This window comes from Eumetopias jubatus, unplaced genomic scaffold (assembly GCF_037043125.1).
Source record: "Eumetopias jubatus isolate StellerSeaLion01/CBP00866 unplaced genomic scaffold, mEumJub1_p1.0 scaffold_15, whole genome shotgun sequence".
Taxonomy (NCBI): Eukaryota; Metazoa; Chordata; class Mammalia; order Carnivora; family Otariidae; genus Eumetopias; species Eumetopias jubatus.
The window spans coordinates 81,085,222-81,106,966 of NW_028274821.1; the positions used below are offsets into that span (position 1 = coordinate 81,085,222).

The 21,745-nt window shown below is 43.8% G+C and overlaps 1 protein-coding gene across 5 annotated transcripts in view; it reads right to left on the reverse strand.

The window, feature by feature from the left end:
* The window catches only part of CDK5RAP2 (CDK5 regulatory subunit associated protein 2), a 176,351-nt gene that overhangs the window by 138,410 nt on the left and 16,196 nt on the right, over nucleotides 1-21,745 (reverse strand). For all 5 annotated transcript variants that reach the window (XM_028107743.2, XM_028107740.2, XM_028107742.2 and 2 more), the window contains exons 4-5: nucleotides 8,988-9,098; nucleotides 5,451-5,527 (exon numbers count right to left, since the gene is read on the reverse strand). In XM_028107743.2, the coding sequence (XP_027963544.2) occupies nucleotides 5,451-5,527; nucleotides 8,988-9,098 (188 nt within the window). The remainder of the gene's footprint in view (nucleotides 1-5,450; nucleotides 5,528-8,987; nucleotides 9,099-21,745) is intronic.

Genomic DNA, 21,745 nt, shown 5'->3' on the forward strand with positions numbered 1-21,745 from the left:
CATCAGCTGTTGCCAACCGGAGGGGAAAGCATTTTAAATACAGCATGATCCGTCTGTTGAGCACCAGCTACCACTAAGGGCATGAGGAGAGGAGTCTGCGCGAGCAGCCCCCACTCCGTAAAGTGCAGAGTTCACACTGCTGTGGCACCACAGAATATTCTGTCCAGTGGACGACGAGTGGTGGGGATTACACACCAAAATCAGACCCAGGACCGCAACCACGGACGCCTTTCATTTTGGTTCTCCTCAAAAGAAAAACAGTGTCAGATATGAATTTGTGAGACATATACTCACAGCAGTTCTCATCAGATTTCTAAAATGATTGCAGGTTTCTAGAAGGCAAAATAATAAAGGAAATGGCTCCACCTAAAGCTGGTTTCTCAAAAAAACTGCAACAGAACAGATTTACTCACCACTAGCCTCCCATGCCCTACTTTAGGGGTATATAAAATTTTCCCAACCAAGAACCATGTGATCAGACACTCACATGTACCGGCCATGTGAATTTTTGACTGAGAACAATGGAAAGTCAAGAGGGCCATACTTGCTGCCCAAGTATCAAACATGAGTTGCCTGCAAATAAAGACTTTATTCATATCGTGCTTCCTTTCACCAATAAGCCTTCAGAAGGCCCCAGTGTCATGACATCATTTGAATGGAATTCAATGTGAACAACTGAAAGAAAGAACACGGACTCTGAAAGAACACAGATTTGCTTCCAAAAGTAAACTCTATATGTCCTCAATGCGCCTCTGGGTGAATCACCTCTTACAGACAGGACAGCCTCTGAGAACTCATGTGCTAACACCGTGGTGGCCACTGCAAGGTGCCCCTTCCTCTCTGATCCGAGCGCCACCTGCTGTCCCTGAGGCCACCACCGCCTCTGCTGGGATGCTATGACAGGCCTCAGTCTACCCCTCTGAGCCGAGAACCAAGCCACCACTGCCACTTCCTGACTAACGCCATGAAATGTCCTCGGCCCCCACTCCCTCAGCTCATTTCTCCATCAGCGCCGTCTGGAGTTCACAGGGATTCAGTCGTTTCTATCACTCCTCAAGAGGTCTTACATACGGCTGAAATAATTCCAGAGTAGAGGCTTTTCTTCCTGAGCCTCGGATATGGGATGTTTCCAGTCCTGAATTCCCACTAACCACTGCAAGGGTTTTAGCCCTTGGGCTTTACAGAGCCTCCTCTAGGGAACGGTTCCTTCGACCCCCACCTCCCCCAACCCGCACCCCAACCCCTGCCCAGCGAGGGCAAATACACCATCTCCTTCCTATTGGTCCGGATCGAACCTTGGTGTTTCAGAGTCAGAATCATATACGTTGTCAAGAGGCAGACTACAATTTTTACCAAGTACTGGTATTATTCAGTTTGCTTGCATTTTAGTTATACCAATAAAATATATTCCCAATAATAAATGGTCCAACTTTTCATTTATCATCTTTGTATTTTACAGTTACTGTAGCAATAAAATTTATACTCGGCAGTATGGTGCAATTTTCCTCTACTAATGGAATTATTATTTTTGTTTGTGTTTTAAAGCTACAGAGATAAAATTTACTCCCGACAATATGTCTGCTTTTGTTTTTAATGTCCCCTTATTGTAACTGATAAATATAGCAATGAAAAGCCAGCACACATGCATGTTTACTCCACAGCAAGGCAGAGTGGGCTCCAGAGCCAGACCCATCCCAGCTCTGTTACCAACCTGGGCAGGCCCCCTCCAACTCCTCTGAGCCCCAGTTTTCTCCGCACTCAAATGGGAACACCAGCTGCCTCACATCATTGTTGTAGAATTGATAAAGCGTGTCAAGTGCCCGGCACAGGGTCTGGGGCAAAGTAGGATCTCAATAAATGCCAGTTCACTCCCCCTACCCTGTCTCTCCTGATAGAATCTGGGCCAACAGACGAGAGAGAGCAAGACCTAAGGCGAGGCAAGGGTGGGACAAAGTGGTCTAATCCAGTATTTCACCTAATACAAAAAAGAACCTTCTATAAATACCACCGCCCCCGCCCCGCTACCCCTTTTAACTGCCAACACTTCCTCTTGATTCTTTCCATTTTAATTATAGTGCTTGAGAAAAAGCAGGGGCTTTTCCTGTGACAGGTCCCATATCTCCCACCGGCCCCCGCCCACCATAAAAACCACCACCATAAAAGCCTAAAAGGGAGTTGAGAGCATTAATAAAGGTTATCTTTCCACCACAAGAATGTACCACACACACGCTTGGAGGTGCTGGGCAGTTAGGGGAAAGGGAAAGGCAATTTCGCAGGGACGTGGTAGACACTGTGCTTGTCCTACGGCGGGCAAAGCGCACAAAGGCCCCACAAAGGAGGAATGGCTGAGAAGCCCCATATTCCGCTGAAGGAGAAAAGGCTCTTGTCTTGGTGTTGAAGACACAGAGTCATGTTGGAGAAATAAGAATCACACACGTGAAAATAAAAAAAGAATACGAAACCAGTGCTGGACCAGAAGTTAGGGGCTTGTGTTCAAATCCCAGCTTCTACCACCCAGCTGACAGGGTATTCATCACAGTCCTTCCCTTCTCCAGGCCTTAATTCCCAACTCTCTAAGCTGAGGTTTTCCTCAAGATTTGCCCAGCTCCCAGGAGAATGATAGCATGCAAATGGATGCAAGAGTGTTTTATAAACTGTAAAGTGCTGGGGCCCCGGGGTGGCTCAGTCAGTTCAGTGTCAGATTCTTGATTTCAGCTCAGGTCATGATCTCAGGATTGTGAGATTGAGCCCTGTGTCAGGCTCTGCGCTGGGCATGAAGCCTGCTTGAGATTCTCTCTCTCCCTCTCTCTCTGCTCTTCCCCTCCCCCTCCAAAAAAAAGATATAAATAAATAAACAAACTGTCAAGTGCTGCACACATATGGGAGTGTGAATCTATGCCAGAGAAGCTTGTGAAGAGACTGAAATGCAGGCTCCGGGCAGCCATGTGGGATTCACCATGAGCCTCTATGTCCGGTAAGTAACAGGGAAGACATCTGGACTGGGAGGGGGTAGGAGGCAGAAGTGGTCAGCGGGGCAAAGCTAGAGCAACAGGAACAGAACATTTTTAGTATCTATGAGCAGTGTGTGCGATAAAGAGCTGGTGGGGAGAAAGCTAGAACAGTTAAGTCACTGTAAACATTCTTAAAAACAGAGCTCATGATCTCAAGCCCTAACCTAGAAGTCATCCCTGACATCCCCCTTCCTATCCATTACTAAGCCCTGTTGATTTTCCTCACCAAATGTCTTTCTAACCCACCCTTCCATCTCCATCACTAGTCTCTCACCTAAACGCCTAGGCTAGCCTCCTAACTGGTCTCCCTTCATGCTCTTGTCAACAAGCACTTCCCACTCAGCATCCACAGTGACCTCCACAAAACTAAACTCTCCTTGTTTCCACTGCTCAAAACCCATGACTCTTTTCCATTTATCTTGGGATAATCCTACTGTGGCCTCAAGACCCTCCAGGACAAGAGGGAGACCCCCCCACACAAACTCCCCATATTTCCTCAGACCTACACGCACACCAGTTAATTCCTACGGGCTCCTCGGATCTCACCTGAGCGCCACTTCCTCAGGGCCCCTTCCTTGTCACACATCTCCATTTGCAGGTCTGCTCCTACTCCATTAGCACTCATCGCTCCTCTTATCTTTCTCACAGCTCTTTTCCCACTTTGGATTCGTACATTTATTATTCCAAGTATTTTATCGCCATCGTCCCTTCTAGAACGTGTGTCTGTCTGGATCACCACTGCACCCCCGGGAACCTAGTCCAGTGTAGCCCACAACAGCTGCTTAATAAATATTTGCTGGATAAATTAATAAAACTGGTCAGGCCAAAAAAGGTGTTTGCGCAGCCTGGAGAACCTACATATACAAACAGGTGCACGAGCCCTGAAACCATTCAGCCCTGTGTGGCCTGGAAGAGAGCATGCAGCCTTTGTGAGTTTGGGTTCCCGTAGGTAAATGCCTGTGAACAAGTCCTAGCCAAGACCTGTAGCAGGCAGGGACAAAACAAACCAAATTCAAATTCTACTACCGACTTCCAGGCTTGGTAAAGTGAATTTGACCTCCTGCCAGAGAAATGATGGGCTTCAAAAACAAAAACAAAAAAACCAAAAACAAAATAGCAACAACAACCCAAACAAAACAAAAACTTACTACTCTAATTTACTCGTTCACTCATTCACTCACTCGTTCAGAAAATAGCACGTGTGCAGGGCCGCCATAACTCAGAGAAGCCCGGGAACCTCTAGGCTCCTCAAAGCCAGCAGCAGCCCAACTTCCAGCGGCCAGCTGTGTGGCACTGAAAGGAATGATATGGCCTGGCCCAGAGCAGTGCAGCTACGTCCTAAACCAAAGACACCATGCTCCTGGCCCACCATATCCAGCAGGAGCTCAGCTCCTGTGACGAATGAAGCGTTTCCACCTAAGCTTTCAGCCACATCCTTGGTGGGTCAGCCCTGGGAAGTCTTATTCCACGCACACGGAGCAAAACTCTGTACGCTTTGGTGTCCCACTGGACCCCCAAATGCCCTCTGTCACTGTGCCTCCGTGAGACTCCAGGTGTGTGATACAACTCACCAGTCTTTGCTGAGCCACCGGCATGAGGGGAGGTCTCTGCAAATCCTCAGTATACGGCACAATCACACAGAAAGTGTTTATGAATGAATGGATAACCTAATCGAGTCACAGACTGTAGTCTCTAAACTGGGATTGTTGTTCAATAAATATTTAAATTAATTACATGATTAACTAAAATAATAGTTTTCAGCAGAACACCTCTTTGAAACAAAATATTACAAGAAACCCCAGTGCACTGAACAGATACAGAAACGAGTTACTCTGAATAAAGCCCTATCCTTTGCGTGCCCAGCCTCACTCACCACGGGAGTCCCTCAGGACCCCCGCCAGCCCCTAAGGCTTTCACAGCAATGAAAACGAACAAGCTACCACTAGAATTCAGGACAAGGCCGGATCGCACAAATACAGTGCCGAGGAAGGAGGCCAGGCGCAAAACGGTGCGTGTAGAGTGTACGAGTCCATTCCTATAAAGTTCGGAAGCAGGCAGAACTAAGCAATGATGCTATCGGCGGTCAGCACAGTGGTTATCCTGGTGGAGAAGGCTAAGTTCTGGGAGCACAAAGGGGACTTCGGGGGGGCTGGTGATGTTCTGGCTTTTGATCTGGATCGTAGCCCCATGAGTTGTGTTTGCTTCGTGAAAAGTTATCATGCTGTACCTTTAAAATGGAATCGTTTTCCCCGTTAAGTATATTACACTTCAAAAGTCTGGTGAAAGATAAATAAAAACGAACACCTCCTTGGCATCCTCAGGGGCCAGCGGGAGCAAACTGGCTTAGAAAGCGCAAGGCTGCGTTCTACTGCCCCACCAGCCTCCACCACCGGGACCCCAGGCATCCTGCAAGCTGGTGACAGGATGACAGGTACTCACGAGGCTTTGATGAGCAACCGCTCTCTCTCCTGGAGCTCCCGCTTCAGACTCTCTACTTCCACCTTGAGTTCGATGTTCTTCCAGTCAAGATCAGGAGAGAAAAGAAACATGAAAAATACGGAACACACGAACGTGAACGTCTGCAGTGGGGAAACTGCTTTCAGCACAGACTAACTTACATGGGGCCTATAATAGGCAGATGCTAGATTCAAAACCTCATTAGCCTCAGGGCACACGGAGAAGGGGATTATTAAACACTGGTGGTCTCAAAAGAAAACCCTGGATTTCTCAAGACTTGGAACAATTATGTAAATTTTCCAAGCTTCTAACAGCCAGAGCATTCAAACACTGAGGCATAAATGTCATACAAGTGAGGCTGATTTAAAAATTGCCCTCCGCCAAGCAAATTTACAAGCAATTCTGCAGTTTGCTTTTACCATTCCAAGGCAATTACTTCTGGTTGTTTACAATCACGCATGTGGTGGCTATAGCAGTGGGAACATGTTACAGCTTCAAAAACAAACAAACAAACAAAAAAACCACAACACGTGGATGGTTAGTGGGAGGCCACATCACTGCCCGTCTCATTTCAGTGGTTTCAGTGTAAGATCTCAGGTCTGTAAGGGACACCACAGTGTTCTCCAACCAACCATCCTCCTCTTAACGGACTGGAATGAAAGGAGTCACACGTGGCCTTGGGCTTCTAACTCACGTGAGAACCCAAAGACAGAATCTCTGGCAAACAGACTGCAATGTGAGACAGTGGGGCAGTGGTGCGCTGCCCAAACTAGTCCACAAGTGTATTCCAGACAGAATATTAGATGAACTCAAGTAGGAGAGACTGGGGTCTGAGTGTGTAGTTTGCACGGGGTTGCTATACACCCAGGATTTCTCTGAAATCTTGTTCCTGTCTGGTTTTAATAATTCATGCCAATTTTACATTCTACTCCATAATACATGCATATTATTTTAAATAAAAATCCCATTTCCAGTAAAATTTACAATCTCAGGGGACATGCCTCCCACCTTTCTGCCAAGCGGCCCTGGGGGAACAAGGACCCCAGAATGAGAAGTCATCTGGAATGAAAGCCAATCCGTTCATGAGGACAGGGGTTCAAATTCTGCCTCCCCTCTTTACCAGGAGGAAACTGTCGTAAGTCAGTGGCTGCTCATTTATTCCTTCTGTCATGTCACAGATATATACCAATCACCTGTCACAGGCCAAGCATGGGGCTCGGCACTGGGGAAACCGTGGTAAACAAAGGCAGACACAGGCCCTGGCTTCGTGCTAGCATCAAACATGAAATTGGAAACACCAGCCTGTAATCGTCCTTGGAAGCACAAGTCCAGGAGGTAAGAAAGTAGAGTTTCTCCTTTTGGGCCACCCAAGCGTCAAATGAACAATACGAGCCCATCTGACACGGGGTATGCGAGGAGGAGCGAATGAGCTAACAGATGAGAAGAGCCGAGCAGACGGGGCGCAAAATTTTCTTCACTGTCAACAACAGGAACTAAACAAGTCATCTGTGAGGCCGAAGTTTTTCTAAAAAAAGCTGATCTTTGCAGAAAGGACACTGCATGCCAGTGCATCGGTCTTCAACTGGTTCTGTGAAAACCCTTCAGAAAGAGGGTTCCTTTTCCACTCTAGGAAGGGCAGAGAGTTTCTGTGTAGGAACTGACACCAGATATTCTAAACTGCTTTCTGACGAACTAACTGGCACCCCAACACAGGGATACAAGAGGATGGAGGACTCACGTGTCCACAAGGCTGTTTTTCTCAAGCCCAATCCCTCAAGTTATAAACTTATACACGTGATAATTAGTTTCCAAACCAAAAACCAAGACACCGTACAAGCTGAAAATGGAGTAATATTATAAAAAAGAATAAAGAAGCTCTTAAACCACTGTTAAGGTATCCAAGATATTGTTAAAGAAAAATGCAAGGTGCAGAACAGAATGTGCCTGCGTTTATGTAAAAAGGGGATTTATACACATACACACACACACACACACACACACACACACACACACACTTGCTTGTGTATACATAAAATTCCTCTACATAAATAATTAACAATACCGGTTAGATCTGGGGAACTAGGAGACAACGGTGGATGAAAGTCTTTTTTAGTGTATTCCTTTGATGTTTTTTTGAATTTTGAGCCATGCACTTATCCAAAAACTTGAAATAAAAGTACAATTAAATCAGGTCATCTAATCAGACTGTGTAAAAAGAAAAAGCTAAACAGCATAGGACAATGAGGTCAGCAGGTCTACGTTCAAAATCCACCCCTCACAGTAGCTATGTGACATCAAGCAAGTTACTGATCTTCCCTGAACTTCAGTGTCCTCTTCTGTAAGATGAGAATCTCCACTGCATAGGGCTGTCTTGACAATTAAAATTAAGATGATGAATGTACAAATGCCCAGGACAGTGCCTGACACAGAGCAAGCAATCAACACACTTTGCCTCCCTATCGCCCTAGAAGTATGTAACCATACTTACCTATAAAATGTTTTAGACTATTGGTTTTCCTTCAAATTGTGATTGCATCTTCACTCCCTTCCAGAAAACGGGATATTCTCATTGCCTTTCCACCCCCACACTACAGAAAAAAAACTGTCTTAAGGGACAAGGGGCCTTTTCAATTCTTGAAAAGCCTCAGAAGTACAATACAATCCCTCTTCAAGACAAGGCCATTTAAGTTCATCTGCTGGAACTCAAGGAGAGGTCCTTTTCCCCCTTCAAAAGTTTCCACGTGCAAACTTCAGAAGAGAAAAGATGGAATAATTCCCAGGCCAACAGCTAATCTACTGGAGAAAGCCAAAAACTGGGCACTAAGATATTGTTTGTACTCAAGTCTTTTCAAGAAGGCCAAGTTCTGTTTTCCACTCTCAGGCAGAGGCCGCCAGGTTGAGACTTCAGACAGGAACAGCTGTTTTTCTGACAGTTTACAAGCAAGTACGCAAGGAATCCAGAAGAGTCACAGCCCAGAAAACTGACAGTCCTAACTCTGGGCTGCCAAGGGAAGCTCGGTAAGACAATGATAACAATTGTCAAGCACTGACTGTGTGCTGGGGCTCTTCATCTGTCATCTCATTTTAATCCACACAAATAACTCTATGATGGAGGGATGATCACTTCCCTCTGAAAGCAAGCCCAGAGAGCTGAGTTGACCTGCCTACAGTTAGTTGGTAACAGTAGTTACCTGGAGTCTGCAATTCCAAAGACATTCTACCACTTCACTGCTTTTATCTAAGTCATAAATAATTTAGAAAAGGCAACGGAAATAAAGATAGTAAATCAGAATTCAGATTTTAAAACGAGAGAAAAGATTCCCTTAAAATGAATCTTGTATCTCTTTGCTTAATATTAAGGTCATCCCATTGTCTTTATGCTATCCATAATCAATTCAAATTAAATGAAAGCAGCTCTGTCTATTCAGGCTAACTCTGAGAACAAATATTAATTAAATTTCTGCTGGGAAGGACTATGAGCAAAGACACCAGGGGTGGCAGTGAGAAGTGGGACCTCACAGTTTTATAGACGTGTTCGGTGGGGCCATCAAATTCCTGTTGCATTCTTTCCTCCAGGAAATAGATGCGGAGCTTTAGATTAAAGTTTTCTTTCTTCAATTCAGTGATTTGCTGGAAAATAAGCACAGAAGGGTTATCGAAAGCAAGGTCTAAAGCATGGTACCTGCATTAATCCCCATAGTTCCTAAGGCTACGAATGGACTGAAATGTTAAATACTACAGAAAACTCCCCTCTGCTGCAAGTGTACCAAGCCAGGATTAAGTGGTTCTCACTAGCCAAATTTAAGACAAGCCAAGCACTGGAATGATTCTGACTGAGGAAAGGATTCATGTCTCCACACTGGTAAATAAGTAAGGAAAGAAAGAAAAGAAAGAAAACGGAAGGAAAGTAAGAGGCAAATCTCTTCTTTACAAAAGAAATCCAGTTAATAAATGTAGAAAAATAAAAGGAACAGAAAACCACCATTATACAACCACTACAGTAATAACTGATTCAGGTAAGAATCACCAGTGCTAAAAGCATTAGATAAAAGATCACCGGAGAAAATGATATTCACCCAGCTTCAAGATATTATCCCATAGATGGCTTATTAATTACAAAAAGAAAAGCTAGTTACATTTATTTATTTTAAAATTTACTTATTTGAGAGAGAGACAGAGCATGCAGTGCATGGGGAGAGGGAGAGAGAATCTCAAGGAGACTCCCCACTGTGCACAGAGCCTGACACGGGGCTCAATCTCACAACCCTGAGATCATGACCTGAGCCGAAATCAAGAGTCGGATGCTTAACGGACTGAGCCACCCAGGCGCCCTGGTACCGTTACAATTTAGGAATCCAATAGACACTGCCTAAATCAAGGGAATATATTAAATATCACCAGTGGTAGAACAAAGTGACGTGCCACACCTCCTGAAATGAATCACTGAAAGCAAGCAATTTCATTTAAAATGTTCCTGCCCACAACTTTTAGCCTGCACCTGATCAAGGAGTCCACCAGACAAAGCCAAATATAAGGACATTTGCAAAATAACAGGCCTGAACTCTTCAAAAATCTTAACAACAATCTGAAGGCAAAAATGGTTGGGGAACTCTTTAATAAATCGAAGTAATGGAGGCATGATTACTAAGTACAATGAAAACATACACTAAATCTTGAATTAAAAAAAAAAAAAAAAAAGGCTCCATGAGGCTAAGTGAGGGAATCTGAACAACAACTTTGTATTAGGTAATAGTATTATGATTTTGCAGGAGAATGTCCTAAGTAAGAGATACATGCTATGTACTTAAGGATGCTGTCGTGATGTCTGCAATTAACTCTCTAATGAAAAAAAGAAGAAAGCAAATGTAGCAAAATATTAATTGATGAACCTAGACGTAGTATATATGGTTGGTTGTTGGGCTATTTTGCAAATTTCCATAGGTTCACTTTGCTTGTTCATGGATATGCCCATAGATATCATGGGTCATAAAACAAACCTAACAAATTTCAAAGAACTGAAATCAAACCATGTTCTCTGACCATAATAAACTTAAACTAGAAATCAGTAACAGAAAGAAATTGGAAAATCCCCAAATACTTAGAAATTAAATAACACATTTCTAAACAATCCATGGGTCAGAGAGGAAGTCTCAAGGGAAATCAGAAGATATTTTGAATTTAATGAAAATGCAAATATATCAAAATTTGTAGGATGCTGTTAAAGTGGTGACTGGGGAAAATTTATACTATTAAATGCATTAGAAAACAAGAAAGGTTTCAAATCAACAATCTAAGCTTCTACCTTAAGAAGCTATAATAAGAGCAAAATAAACCCAAAGCAAGCAAAATGACAGATATACTAAACACAAGAGCAGAAAACAATAAAATGGAAAGCAGAAAAATAACAGAAAAAAAGCCTACTTAAAAAGATGGCTCTTGGGGCACCTGGGTGGCTCAGTCGTAAGCGTCTGCCTTTGGCTCAGGTCAAGATCCCAGCGTCCTGGGATTGAGCCACATCAGGCTCCCTGCTCAGCGGGAGGCCTGCTTCTCCCTCTCCCACTCCCCCTGCTTGTGTTTCCTCTCTCGCTGTATCTCTCTCTGTCAAATAAATACATAAAAATCTTAAAAAAAAAAAAAAAAGATGGTTCTTTCAAATGACTGATGAAATTGATAGACCTCTGGCAAGACTGGCAAAGAAAAAAAGAGAGAAGACATAAGTTACCAATATCAAAGAACAAAAGAAAGGTCATCACTTCAGATCCCACAGCAATTAGAGGGATAGTAAGAGAATAATACATACAATTCTATGCACATAAATTGGACAACTTAGATGAAATAACACAATTTTGTGAAAAGCACAAATTATCAAAATTCACCAAAGAAGCAAGAGATAACCAGAATAGTCTTATATCTATTTTAAAAATTGAATTTGTAATTAAAACCCTTCCAGAAAAGACAATTGCAAAACAAGGCGATTTCAGTAGCAATCTCTACCAAATATTTAAAGAATAAATAACACCATTTCTATACAATCTCTTCCAGAAAACAGAAGGGAACTTTCCCACTTCATTTTATGAGGGCAACATTACCCCAATACCAAAACCAGACAAAAACATTACAAGAAAACTATAGACTAAGTCACCCATGAATATAGATGGAAAATCAACTAAATTTTAGCAAATTGAAAAAGCAGATTAATACATCATGAGTGGGATTTATCCCAAGAATGTAAGGCTAATTCAACATTCAAAAGTCAATCCATGTAATCTACCAGACTAAAAAACTAAGAAGAAAATATATATATAATCACATCAACAGGTGCAGAAAAAGCATCTGACAAAACCCAACAGCCACTCAAGATAAATACTCAGCAAACTAGGAATTAAAGGAAACTTCCTTAATCTGCTACAGGGTATCTACAAAAAACCTATACATTTACAAACAACGTATTTAATTAAAGATGAAAAGCAATGCTACTTCCCCAACACTGGGAACAAGGAAAGGATACCCACTCTCACAATTCCTATTCAACATTGCATTTGAAGTCCTAGACAATGTAAAAGGCACCCAGTTTGGAAAGGAAGAAATAAAACCCATCTTTATCTGAAGACAATATGATTATCTATGCAGAAAATCTCAAGAAATCTACAGAAAAAATCCTAGAATTCGCGAATTTAGCAGTCAATATGCAAATATCAAGCATATTTCAATAAACTAGCCAACAACTGGAAACTGAAACTTTTTTAAATACCATTTTATAATACTGCCAAAAAATGTAAATCTATAAATATAAATCTAATAAAACATTATATATGCTTAAAACCACAAAATGCTGAAGAAATCAAGGACCTAAATAAGTGGAGATTTACCAAATTCATGGATTGGAAGACAATATAATAAAGATGTCAATTCTCTCCAAACTGATCTATAGATTTAACATAATCCCAATCAAAATGCCCACAGGATTTCTGATAGGTAGAAACAAGCTGATTATAAAATTGATATGGAACAGTAAAAGAGCTAGATGGGTGAAAACAACTTTGAAAAAGAATCCAATCAAGCAGACAATTACAGCTAACTGATTTTTGACAAAGCTGCTGTTAACCTTAAAAATAAAACTGCCAGTTTTTCTACCAGCAAAAGATGGGTTTATTCAGGAATAGCAGAGGACCGCAATCCAGGACAAGTAAGCTGTGGCAAAACCATAGGCCAGTCCAGAGAACAAAGGCAAGAAATGCTGTTTTACCCAGGAAAGGGGGACACCCGAAAGGGCTGAAAAATCCACTGGGGTAAACTGGGAGCTGGAAGTATGGCGGCTTCTCACTGGATGACAGTCTCTCGTTGGCTGGGCTGTTGCCGGGTGGAATAAGAAACCTTCCTTCCTCTTGTTAGGGCAGTAAAGTATCTAGGAGCAAGGACCCTCTCCTGCGGGCTCTGAGACTGCCAAGTGACAGGGCTGAAAGCTCCCTCTGCTGGCCTCCAACTCCACTGCAAAGGAGGTTTTCCTTTTATTGATTTTCACAGTGCAAATACAATTCAACAGAGAAAGGATAGTCTTTTCATTCTCAACAAATGCCAGTGGGAACGACTGGACATCTATCTACAAAATAATAAACCTGATCTGATGATTAGACATCTACTTACAAAAAAAAAAAATGAGCCTCAACTTATCATACCTTAAATAAGAGTTAACTCAAATTAGATCATAGATCTAAATGTAAAATAGAAAATTCTATAACTTTTAGAAGAATAGATAGGGGGAAGTCCTTGGGACCCAAAGCTAGGCTGAGTTCTTACCTGTGACTCCAAGGCCATGACCCATTTAAAAAAACTTTTTTGACCAATAAATTGGGCTTCGGCAGAATTTAAAACATTTGCTTTGAAAAACAATGTTAAGAAAATGATTAGACAAGCTACCTACTGGGAGAAAATATATGCAAGTCACAAATCCAACATAGGAACTGTATCTAGAATACATAAATAACTCCCAAAATGTAATTATAAGAAAACCATCCAATTAAAAAGAAAAAAAAGAATAGGCCAAAAATTTTCAAAGGAACTTCACAGAAGACACACAAATAATCACAAGAGAAGATTTTCAACATCTTAAGTCATTAGGAAAACAGAAATTAAAACTACAATGAGTTTCAGTACCTATTAGAATGGCTAAAAAAATCCTTTTGAATTGAGAATACCAAATGCTGATGAGGATGTGGAGCAAATGGAATCCTCATAGTCTGCTGATGGGAATGCAAAATGGCACAATCACTCTGCATAACAGTTTGGCAGTTCCTTACCGCACCCCCCCCAAAAAAAATCTACACTCACCATATGACTCAGCAATTCCAGTCCTAGGTATTTACCCTAGAGGAATGAAAACCTACATTTACCCAAAAACCTGTACACAAATGTTTACTACAGCTTTAATAAGAACCACCAAAACCCAGAAAGAACCCAAATGTTCTTCAAAAGGCGAATATATAAAGTGTACATCTCTATGATGGACTAATACTCAGTAACTATGATACACACAACAACATGAATGAATTTCAAAGACCTTACGGTAAGGGAAAGAAGTCAGCCTCAAAAGATTACATTACTGTGTGATGCCATTTATAAGACATCTGGAAAAAGCCAAATTATAGGGACTGAGACCAGAGCATTAGTTGCCAGAGGTTTGGGGTAAAGAGAGGGTTTGACCACAAAGAGACAACACATGGGAATTTTTTGGCATTATGGAATGTTCTGTATTCTAATTGTGGTGATAGTTAGAACTGTACACACATATACCCAAAAAAACATATATGTTTTATACATACACATATATATATGTATCTTGATTATGACAGCTCACAAGGGAATACACATTTGTCACAACTCATCCAACACTTAAAACTGGTGAATTTTGCTCATGTTAATTATATTTCAATAGAGTTGATTTAAAAAGAACTAAAATGAAATATAGTAAAATAGTAATAGCTGTACTTGAATGTTAATACATCCCCACAGCATTTTTAAAAATAATTGGTAAAGCATATAATACTTTTCAGTAAACATATTTTTAGGACTGGGTAAAAGAAAATGCTAAGCAGACTCTGCATCAAACTGTCTATCCTTGGCCCTCTTGTTAACACTGAAGTTTTCAGTTTTGTCGCTAACAAGAACAGCCACAAAAAAAAAAAAAAAAAACAATTGGTAAGTTCATTAAAGCCTCACTTCAGATGTTTTAAGGAAACAGCACATAAAACATTCATTCAAACAAAAAAGTCTACTCCACCAGATGCTTCCTATAAAGAGAAACCTTATTCTATTACTCAGCTACCAATAAAATATTTACGGAGGTTACTTAGAATACCTGCATTGTACACACTGCTACAATTCTTAACAACGCTTGAAAGAATATTTGTCCTATTTATAGGTAAAGGAGTTTTAAACAAAACAAGAGAAAGGTAAATCAGCCTTGACAAGGTTAATACAAACCCCAGACAGGCCCACGTGAACACAATGAAATACAGGCTCCATCTTTCCCACAACAACGCCAGCCCTGTTCTCCACTTAATACCACTTCCCTTGTTAAGGTTTTCTCTGACTAGCCCCATCACACTGGACTGGGGACCCTTCTAAATGTTTCCACATACCCTCTGCTTTCTTTACAATAGCAATTATCACACTGCATTATACCAGCTGGTAACCTGCTTTTCTAACCAAGCCATCTCCAAGAGACTGGGAGCCACACTTACCTTGTACGTTCTAGTCTGAAACGTAAGAGACAGTTACTAAATGCCCAATGGATGCCTGCCGGGCTAGCTGGCTGGACACATTTAAGAATTTCTTGGGGCGCCTCGGTGGCTCAGTCAGGTGTGCATCCGATTCTTGGTTTCGGCTTGGGTCATGATCTCAGCATTGTGGGATGGAGCCCCATGTCGGGCTCCACACTCAGTGGGGAGTCTGCTTGAGATTCTCTCTCCCTCTCCCTCTGCCCATCCCCCCACTTGCTTGTGCACACACACGCACACGCGCACGCTCGCTCTCTCTCTCTCTCTCTCTCTCTCCAAGAAAAAGAATTTCTTGAAGGCAATGTGATGCAAGGAGAGTCCCACAGACTTCAGATTCAGATCTGGTTCCCATCATACCACTGATTCTTGACCATCACTCTTAGAATTACATTCCATGCCATGGGCACAGAGAGTTGTGTGATCTGGCCCCACCGCTCCTCTCCAGCCTGATTATCCTCCTGTCCCTCATGCATGTGCCCACCTGACTGGCCTCCTTTCTGGTCCTCAAATATGCCAAGCCCATCTGCCAGCCTGGCCCTCCATCTCAGCTCAGAGGCCCATCCTAACTACCCGATCAAAAGTGGCCCCCATCACTACAACCTCCACCAAGTCACTCTTGAACACATAACTCTTAATTTTCTTGCTAGAACTCTTCACAATCTGTACTCGTTTACTTACACCTCTATTATTTATTATCACACTGATTATATGACTATGTTCCACTTCTTGAGGACAGGGACATTATCTGTCTGTTCATGGCTGTTTCCCTTGAGGTGTCAGCACGGTATCTGGAACACAGCGGATGCTCCATCAACATTTGTTAAATGCGTGAATAAACGGATGAATGACTACAATCCAAACCACCCTATTAGGTGTACGACCTTAGTCAAGTTCATTTTTCTGTGTGCCTCGATTCGTTTTCATAGATTAAAGGAATACGTATCTCAGAGACCGAGTATAGGATTAAAAGAAATCAATTAAGAATTTTTGGTATTGTGCCTAGCACGGCATAAGAACTTAAAATACATTAATATTCTTCTCATTTGTATTTTTCCCTTCAAGAGAATCAAATTCAATAAGATGAAGAAGAAAAAAAAAACCTTGAGCTGGAAAAACTGAAAACAGCTTACCATATAGTAGGAACAAATAACCCCAAAATAAAACCCACCAAATACAACTTAGAAACTTAATGCTGAAACATAAGCTAATACACAAGCTGTACTTTGCCACAACCCGGCCCTTGGAACCCCAGGACTGTTATGGAACTGCAGTCATCTGAAACGGGAAATATCCCAACAGAATTATGGGTGGTGCTTCCCAAAGCTGGAGAGAGGCCCCAGCTCAGCAGCAGGACAGACTCTGAAGGAGCTGCTGTCACTCTGGCTTCCACCCACTCCCTGTCAAAAGCCTTGCCTGGCCTAGAGCTCTGTCAGGAAGGGAAGAAAAACAAAAACCAACAACTTAAAAAAGAATCAGGGCAACTCCAACCAGGCTCACCTCCACTGAAATCTAAGCAAGGGGCACCTAACTCTGGTGATCAGTTTCAGTGACTTGCAAGAGCCTGGGCCCCCCCCACCCAAAGCTGAAGCTCTCCCCGCCAGATCATCTTTGGACTCGAGGCAGCAAGGGCGAAGAGCAAGGGCCCTGGGGTCACCGGAAATAGATTGATCTCCCAGTGCCACCACCTGTGAGACATGTGACCTTGGGAAAATTATTTAACATCTTTGAGCCACTGTTGGCTCATCTATAAAATAAGGATAAAAAATCAGTTACCTCACAGGAGTGTTGTGACAACAATATGAGTTACAGCACCTGGCAGGCAGGAAATAAGGACAGCTTTCAAAGGAATCCATGTCTCACTCAAGCCCTCGATAAACAGATCTTTGGACCATCATCAGTTTTTTTATGCTCTTTGAAAGTCCAAAAACTGTTAGACCACTCACCTAGACATCACAAAAACCATGACCTCTTGCTGCCCAAAGTTCACCACTGCTCAACCATACTACATGTGAGATCATTCTCCTCAGCAGCAGCTAAGTGAGGTTCGTAAAATGAGGAGGACACTTTGGAATCAATTTCTGATTCCAGTACTCTCCCTCATGTCCTCAAATCACAAAAACGGTTACTAGGCAAACATCTGTTTACTCCCAAACAATACTGTAGCCGTAACAGAATTTAAAAACTGGGCCGCAAACAACACTTGGAATATAACTAGATTATGAAACCAATCTTTTTATGTTCTTTTCAGCCTAGTCTTCTATCTTACATACTTTTCATGTTTTTGCAGAATCACGCATCATTATCAGGTGAGATGACTGCCCTAGGTTCCACCAAGCTGGCTCACAGCCAACTATTTAGTCACTCCTCTACTGACCGTTTATGGATTCAGTGGGTCTCGTGGAAAGCGGACAGGTTTAACTTTGCCTTCTTTTAGTTTCTCAACACACCAAGCTCACAGGCAAGTCATTTGATCTCTCCAACCTCATCTGTGAAACACCTTCCTCAGGAACTTGTTGCAAAACAAAGAGACAACAAATGTAAAATATCATTCCCTCGTTCCCAATTTTTCACAATGGTACACAATGTGGCAACAAAGAGCTTCACACACAGAGCTTTTTCCTTCCACTGGGTTGTTTCCCTAGGACAAATTTCCCCAAAACAGATTACTGGGCTCAAGAATAATACTATTTTCATGACTATCAAAATCTCTTTCCAAATGGCCGTCAAAAAGATTGTAAAAATTTACACTGCCCAGCTTGCCATCTGGCCAGGTTCTGGAGGGCACGGGCAGGACGTGCAGAAGTGTGAGAACATACAGCATTCAATCTGGTAAGCAGGAGGCCAAGGATGAGCCATAAGCACGGGTGAACCCTGCACTTAACACTGACCCGAGAGCCCACCAGCCAGAAGCCAAACTTGAGTCCCAAGGCCTGAACACAGCCAGCACCACGGACAGTGGCCGCAACCCACACTCGGCCAGCTACAGTCCACTGACCTGCCTCCCGCAAGGTTCTTGGTCTCCTGCCTGTTCGAATCACACCCCTTGTTCTCCCTTCTTAGCCTCACCTGCCTGCTTACTGCTTGCTCTCCTATAACCCTGCATGCCCCCACCCCGATTACAAGCTCCACCCCCCTCCAACTAGCAGGTCTTAGCCACCTTCTCAACAACAGCAGCTGCTTCCCGTGCTGAAGACCTGCTGCGCCAGGAGCTGCCCCGGACTCCATTACTTCATCTCCGTCGCAACCACGTGAGACAAATTATTTCCCCATGTCACAGACAAGGCAACCAAAATTTACAGATCTGGTGTCTTATACAAGGTCGTACATTCATTTAGTCAACAAATATTTATCGAGCACCCACCATGCTGTTAGGTTTGGTGCTGAGAACCAGAGATAGAGGAGAAGAGACACACGTTAAGCAAGTACATAATTAAAATACATAATTACAAACAGTCGTAAGACCCATAGTGGAAAAGGCCGGGTGCTGAGTGCCTGCTATCAGAGAGAATAACAGGGGTCTCTAGCGAGGTGGGGAAGGAGTTAGGGACGGCCTCTCTAATGAGGTCACATTAAAGCTGAGACATGAAAGTCGAGGGGCCTGCCACTCAAGGAGACGGAGAAAGGGGGTTCCGGGCAGAGGGAGGAGCACGCGAGAAGGCCCTACCCACATGTGGGTCAGTGAGAGCAGCCTGAGCGGCCCGAGCACAGGGTGTGAGGGAGACAGGCATGTGCTGACCTCAGCAGCGCGGGAGGAGCCCAGCACACAGGGCAGAGTCTCACGGACCATGGCGAGAAGGCAGGGACTTCAATCCAAGGTCAAAGAAACTTCACAGATGGACCAGGAGAAACTGGGCATTGCTGAGGCCTACCAATGTCCCTAGAACCGAGGGAGTTGGCTGTAATAAACAGAGTCCTCAGATTAGAATGGACACACCAGCATTTATGTATCCACCATGTGCCAGGCATCCTGTGAGGTGCTTCCCAAACCCTCAGGACCACTCTGACTCAAAGATAGGACTGGCCCCACTTTACAGATGGGCTTCTGGAAGCGACTTAACCAAGCTCATAGGTCAGTTAGTGGCAGAGCAAGACCTAAAGCCCCATTCCGGTCATTCTGCAGCCCATGTCGTATCCGTATACCACGGTGTTTGCAAAGCTTCCCAGGCAGCACCAACGGGGCAGGGGTGGAGGATGAGGGGAGCTCTTCTCTGGTAATAAGTAACTCACCACAGAGAGGTCACAGAACACATCTAGCGATGCAAACCTCCTAGATAAAACACTAAATTTGACCAACTGCCTCAGATGAGACCAGGAACTGCCAACAAAAAGGACTAAGGGCCCGGATACGAGAACACCAGCACCTCAGGGCAGGTGAGTATGAGATAAGAGCAGCAGAATTTACCCTAAGGACCCTAATCTTGGAACTGTAAGATGATATATGCACAAGGATTCTCATCAAAGCTTCGTAAGAGTGCAAAATTAGAAACAACCTGAAATGTCCCACAGGAATAGATTACATAAACTATGTTTCAAGCCCTCTTATTTTTTTTTTAAAGATTTTATTTATTTATTTGACAGCAAGAGAGACAGCGAGAGAGGGAACACAAGCAGGGGGAGTGGGAGAGGGAGAAGCAGGCTTCCCACTGAGCAGAGAGCCCGATGTGGGACTCGATCCCAGGACCCTGGGATCATGACCTGAGCCGAAGGCAGACGCTTAACGACTGAGCCACCCAGGCGCCCCCAAGCCCTCCCTTTTAATACAAGTCTTTGTGAACTACTGGTCATTAAATAACACTATCCACCGTACTGACAGAGATGGACAGCTACCCATGTCATTCTCTGTCCAGAGGTCACAGAAAAAGCCAGAATTAAATTCTTCTATGTACAGATAAAGATAGCTACATGAAATGATATGCTGATCCAGGTTCTGGGTCTTCCCCGCTCACCCAAAAAATTCTGAGAGCAAGAGAGAGAAATCGATTGACTCTAGCATCCACAGCAGGTCTCACGACGACAGCACAACCCTTTAGGAAATGCTGCCTCTGCCAGACCTCCTCAGGTCCAGGAGCCCCCACTACACCATCAGCTAGAAAGGACCAGTAAGACAGGCTCCTACTGAAGGCCAAATTGATTGGCCAGTCTCCTCCCCTCAGGCCTGCCCTACCGGTGATTCTCGCCTCAGCTAATGAGGCTATGAGACAACAGATCACCAGTCTAAAGACCCAAAAGAAGGCAAGTGGCTTTCACATGCTGAAGCGAGGACCTGCACAGGACAGCGGAGGGTGGCAGGCAAGACTGCCCACGCAGAAGACCTGCCTCCCAGCCTGGGTAAGTCCGCACCCTCCCTGGGCTTCAGAGCGCCCATGTGTCCAACGAAGGGATGGGATGAGCTCCCCCAGATCTGGGACCCTGCCCACCTTCTGAGCCTCTCCTGACCACATCCCGGTGCTCCAGCATCACCCCACGCAGCAGCCCTTCACCCACAGCCTGCCACCAGGCTCGCTGCTCACTCCTCGCAGCACCAACCCTGGGGTCTTTTAAAAGCATGATTCTGGTCATTTCCCTCCCAGATTAACATCCACCACCAGGTACCCTTCATCTTCAAGACAAAGGTCAACCAAAGCAGTGTAACATACAAGACCCCTGACCCCTGCCTTCTTTGGTGGCCTCACTCGTCTCAGGACCCCTGACATGGCCTCCTTCCAGCCAAAAGGAGCTTACAATCCCCTAAATTCCTTGCGCCCAGCATTCCTCCTGCTGCCCTTGCCCACGTTGAGTCCCTGTGCTTGGGATGCTCTCTTGGTCCCCTCACCTTGGCTAATCCCTACTTGTCCCTGATGACCCAACTAGAGGAATGCCTCCTCCAGGGAGGCTTCCCTGAATCCCCCAAGCCAGGTTCAGAGCCCTCCTCTGTGCCCCACAGCACTCTGTACTTACCTCTGTCACTGCACTATTTCCCTATCCATCTCCCCAACCAGCCTGGGGGGCCCCTGACAGGGACACTTACCTGGTCTTAATCTACTGCAGACTCTCTAGTCCCAGGCACACAGCCTGGCACAGGGCATATATTCGAAAATATCTGTCGATGAATGGATGAACTCTGAACAAAACCAGAAGGAGGCTGATGTCTTGCTAGACGTTAGCTAATAGACCCTGATGTTCAGATTCCCAGCATCTGAGACTAGCATAAGAGGAATCATGAATAGGGGCGCCTGGGTGGCTCAGTCATGAAGCATCTGCCTTCGGCTCAGGTCATGAACCCAGGGTCCTGGGATCGAGACCCACATCAGGCTCCCTCCGTCTCCCACTCCCCTTGCTTGGGTTCCTGCTCTCACTATGTCTCTCTCTGTCAAATAAATAAAATATTTAAAAAAAAAGAGGAATCATGAGTTTCCCCTTTAAATCAAAAGTATTCCAGCCCCTCTTTAATATGCATGCTGACTTTAAAATTAGCATTCAATGCCAAGAGCATTTCTTATAAGCATCCCACAGAAAGTTCAG